This window comes from Pundamilia nyererei, unplaced genomic scaffold (genome assembly GCF_000239375.1).
Source record: "Pundamilia nyererei isolate P.nyererei 1_Seehausen unplaced genomic scaffold, PunNye1.0 scaffold01320, whole genome shotgun sequence".
NCBI lineage: Eukaryota > Metazoa > Chordata > Actinopteri > Cichliformes > Cichlidae > Pundamilia > Pundamilia nyererei.
Genome location: NW_005188721.1, coordinates 1 through 5169, shown reverse-complemented (window position 1 = coordinate 5169; position 5169 = coordinate 1). Strand labels below are relative to the sequence as shown.

General features: G+C 38.9%; 1 protein-coding gene across 1 annotated transcript; it reads right to left on the bottom strand.

Annotated features, from left to right (window-relative positions):
* Window positions 1-3339: 3339 nt before the first annotated feature.
* Window positions 3340-5155, bottom strand: LOC102213757 (uncharacterized). The gene has a single exon (XM_005755374.1). The coding sequence runs from the start codon at window positions 5118-5120 to the stop codon at window positions 3606-3608; it is 1515 nt and encodes a 504-aa protein (XP_005755431.1). The 5' UTR covers window positions 5121-5155; the 3' UTR covers window positions 3340-3605.
* Window positions 5156-5169: the final 14 nt, after the last annotated feature.

The window sequence follows — 5169 nt, the reverse complement described above, 5'->3', positions numbered from 1 at the left end:
ACACACGCTTCGAAGCCTCGATACAGAACGTCACATCACTACTGCCGGCCTGCCCTTTGGGTCCTTTTCCTGCCTGCACACAGCGATACTTGACAAATTGTGGCTTATGCTATCAAACATCACAATTATAGCAATAGTGCTGATGTTGTATTAAAACTATATTATTCTACATTAACTTGAATACTCACATAGAAATGGTACATAGTACTGTATGAGTTATGATAAATCACAAAGAAAAGCGGTTTTAGTATGCAGGTTAACTTGAATACTCACCTTACTCAGTGTTGGGGGATAAGTATTTTCTTCAACAGGTCGCTTTTTTTCTGCAACTCTGTCTATGACCAAATCATTGTCAAGGGACATGAGGATGTCTTTCTCTGTAGTTATAAGCATGAATGCTTCCAGGTGTTCTTGTGACTGTGTGCTTCTTATTCTGCTTTTTATGTGTTTGAGAACAGCAATCTGCACAGATTTGCTTTTCTCTGAACAGGTTTGTACCTACCTTTAAATCATTTTTAGACCGGTTTCCTGTTCACCTCAAATCAGATCCAACCTTCGGCTACATTTGTTCTCTCTGTTGCAAAGGGAACCGGGCGGAAACACCAAATATTAACCCCAATTCTTTTGTCCCCGTGATAGAACACAGAAACATACTCATATAACATTATAATTGATCGGGAAGATTAAAATTAATGATATATTTTTATGTTGTTCAGCCACAACTCTACTAAAACCTCAGCCAGTAATAGGTCGGCCAACTTTTGGACCGTCCAGTTGTCTGTATGACTGCCGCAGTACGTACGTCACATTTGCTCACTATCAGAAAGAGCCAAACAGCCCTAGTGGAGTGAGCAGCTGTAAAGAGAAGCAAATGCTCTGTTTCTAAAAATGTTTTAAGCTTGTTTCAAAGATTCTGTACAGCAGCTTTAAATGTTTTCCAAAAGCACACAGACACTTATCAGTGTTTCTCAAACTTTTTACAGTGTGGACCACCTGATAAACATGTCAAGCTCTCCCAAGGACCACTATGAAAGCATGAAAGTCATAAATCTTACAACACAAAATTAGTATCTGCAGTAAAGATTTTTTCATGCATTGTATACATTCTACCACAGGCAAAGTTGCCTCCATTTTTATATTCTTTTTTAAAAATATTTTGTAATAATTTATTTGTAATAATTTATTCTGTTTCCGGAGTGTTTTTTATGCATCTGTATTATATTATACATACTCATTAAAAGTGAATCTCTGTCCAAAAAAATGCACTTAGTTTACTTCCTACTCACTATGAGCATCATTTATTATTCTCCTCCAGTAATTAAGGTTAGGATATGTATTTTTTCTATTCCAATCCATAAAAAATTATGATGACTGATAACGGAGATGAAGACAACAGATGATGAGGACAGGGAGGATGCAGGGACTGACAGAGACAGGGAAGAAGTCTCATTGTGACGAGTAAAGTGTATCTTGGCTGGCTGGGCAGCTCTCTGGGTGCTCAGCCCCCCAAAGCTCTGATCCTAGCATCGCCCCTGCATGGATCCATCCTGCTTGTACCAGTGTTTCAGGGGACGATGTAACATTATGGGGGATTTATTTTAGCACACTTTTAGGCCCTTTGATCCAAACTTTCATGTTTGTGCTGTCAGCATGTTTTACTATTTTAGGAAAAGAGCTGAATCTGTATTAGTTTGCTTTCCTATTTCAGCACATGCAGGATTCAGTGTTCAGGTGGTCAGGTGCATCATCTACAATGAAATCTTTAAAGAAAAATGTGGTTTGTATTTATTTGTGTTTGTCTGATATAAAAACTTGTTATCATTTGAAATATGTAATTCTGACAAATATGCCAAAAAAGGGGAAGTCAAGAATGGACAAATTCTTTTTCATGGCACATTCTACATGGGTTTAATAAAATAGGAGAAACAGTGGGAGATATTTAAAAGACAAAGCCTATATGATGGCGATAATATAGCCTAATGACTTTTACTCACACACTCGTGTTCAGGGCAGACTGCTGGAGATTTTGTGGCAACAGAGAAACGTTTCTTCATCATCCAAGTGACGTCTTCAGTCTCAGCTGACTGCAGGTTTCCCCAATCCCATAAACAGTACATTTGCATAATGACTGAAACCAGCCCACTGAGGGAACAATGAGCTGGGAGGTCTTTTTCTTGATTATTAGGATACAAATTATCATGATCGTTGATCAACAACCACTGATCAAAGACCATGAGTCCCATTCACAGAGAGTTGGGGAATGGCTGCAATCACAGGATTGTAAGATGGCGACAGATGTACCCTTAGGCCTCCTCCTCGACTCAGAGATGGTCTTTCATTTTTCACGTAAATGGCCTCCTTGACTCCGCCCTCAAACCAGCGTTCCTCCCTGTCCAGGATGTTACATCCTCATCATTGAAAGAGTGTCCACTGGCCTGTAGGTGTAAATAGACTGCAGAGTCCTGGCCTGGTGAGGTGGCTCTTCTGTGTTGTGCCATCCCCCATTACTGATGGAAATCTCACAGTCTAAGAAGGCTAACTGGCCACTTTTCATATCCTTCCTGGTGAATTTGATGTGTCGGTCCACCGAGTTAATGTGATCCGTGAAATGTGGAATGTCCTGAGATTTGATTTTCACCCAGGTGTCATCCACATACCTGAACCTTATAAGATTGGGGAAACCTGCAGTCAGCTGAGACTGACGAAGTCATTTGGACGAGTGACGAAATGTTTCTCCCACTGAAAACGTCCAGATGAACAGAATCACACCTTTTCATAACTGTATATAAATACAATGTGTAAAGAGAGGTGGGGAGGCTGGTTAATGCTGGTTGTTTTTGCACTGTTTTATGATTTGTTTTATGAACTGATGTGCAGCACACATATTATTCAGTTGGAGTAGAAAAAACCCTGAAATATCAGAGTTCAAGATTTTTTAAATGACTTTTAATCAGTTTGATGTTGTTCATTTTGGACAAATGTGCCTAATGTATATTAATGCAAATGATTAAGAGATAACTGCAGAAAGTACAATTCAAAATAGCTGAATCAAGAATTAGAACAAAACCTTGTTTACACCTTTTGACCCATTGATAAGCATAAATAACACTAAATTGTTTTGGTTTTAGCATTTTCTAAATCAGTGATGTCTTTTCATTAAAAGCAAGCGAGAAGTGAATTTTATTGTAATTAAACTTGTTTTATCACATGGAAATTTGAAACATGTAATTTTTATTACATTTATTTGAAACATTGCAGATGTTTTAAATCATAAAGAACATAAACATAAAAAATAACAAAATTAACAAACACAATTTTAAACATTGTCATCCATCTACAGTGAAGTTATAATGAGACTAATATCTAAAACTAAGGTGAATATCAAAATAAAAACTTTGAAACTGTTGTTAGCACAAAGCACATTTGGCTTTTCCTCATGCAAATACACGTCCACTTATGTTAAAGCTTTTCTTTAACACAAATAAATGTGTCTTTAATCTTTCAGCAGTGCAGTTATAATCACTCGTTTATGTAAAGTCAAGTTGATTTGAAAATTGATTTTTATATTAAAAAAAGTTTGTTTTAGTTTAGTTTTAGTTCTGGAGTTATAAATGATCAAGGGGTTCCTCTCCTTTCTCTGTTTTAGCCATGAGCTCTGCTTTTTCTTTCATGGACCTCAGAGACTCAACTCGTTTCTTCCAGCCTTCTTTGCCCTCAGATTTCTCTCTTTCAATAAGCATGTCGATGTACTCTGGAGTGGACAGAGGGTTTGGTTTAAGCGCTATCTCTCTAAGTCTGTTCAGACACTTGGAGGACCACTCCATTAATTTCACCACTTCAGCCTGAACATTTTTATATTGATCCTTCAGACTGTCAACCACTCCCTGAAAGGTAATCTTCTTCCCTGTGGCTTTCTGGTGCTTTTCTTTCATTTCTTTCAGTGTTCTTTTCTCTTTAACCTGTTGAATCTCCCATCTGAAAGGCATATTATGATGGTTGTCCCAGGAACATTTGCCTTCACACTGAGTACAGTTTCCATCTGATCCGATTGCACTACAGCCTCTTTTACTTGCATCATCTGGTATATGACAGGGGTAGTGACAGGTGACACCGCATTCGGAACAGTTGGTGACATACTCTTTTTTGCCCAAAATATCCTTTTTAATAATTTTTGGGACAGTCACTTCAATCTCAAAGTTCTCATTTCTGCTGATCTCTGCTTCATGATCTTTAAGTTTTTCACTCGTCTCTTTTATCTCCTCAGTCTTGGCTAACCGAAGTTTCACCTGCTCCTGGAGATTCTCAACTGAAATCTCGAGCTGCTTTCTTTCTCTGAGGACTTCCTTTGTCAGTGTCAAGCTTTTAGTTTCTATGAGATTCAAAGCAGCAAAAAAGCTCTTTATGCTCTCTGCCCCCATCTCCCAAAACATCTGATCAAAACGTCCTCCTTTACCAACATCACTCCTGCTGACTCTTTCAAATGATTTATTTTCTGCAAACAAGGCTGAATTATTGAATTTGAAGTGAGCCGGCAGTCCGTCTTCTGTTTTAGGACATGGGACTCCTGCAGCATTGATCGCCTCTAGAACTGGAGGTTGCTGACCGTCTGCAAATGTCACCAGGATCCTGATGTTTTCTGCCACATCTTTGCCAAAGATTGAGAGCACTGAATCAAACACATATTTCTGTGTTGGTGTGAGTCGTGCTAAAGCAGCCTGAGCTACAAAACACACAGCATCGATGTCACTGACACCATGTGAGGAAGTGAAGAGATTACGTAGCTGCTCTGTGATCTCTCTGTCTCTTTCTATGCCTCTTGTATCTCCAAAGCCTGGAGTGTCAATAATGGTCAGAGAGAACGGGATTTGAAATCCCTCCTGGTGGTTGATTTTGTAAACAGTGACTTCAGAGGTCTGACTGTGAGCTTGTGATGTTGACTGATCCTCATTAATGAATTTAAACCTGAAACTGTCCTCCCACTCGACACCAACAATGTAGTTGATTATCCCATCGATCAGAGTGGACTTTCCTGCTCCTGTCGCTCCAAGAAGCATTATTGTACGACTCTGCCTCATGCTTTCTTCTCCAAAGTTAAACTTCCTGCATCCATCTATGTTCATGTGTTCTTCTGTCAGAGGCAGTTTGTAAACTGAGGGGGAATCAGATTTG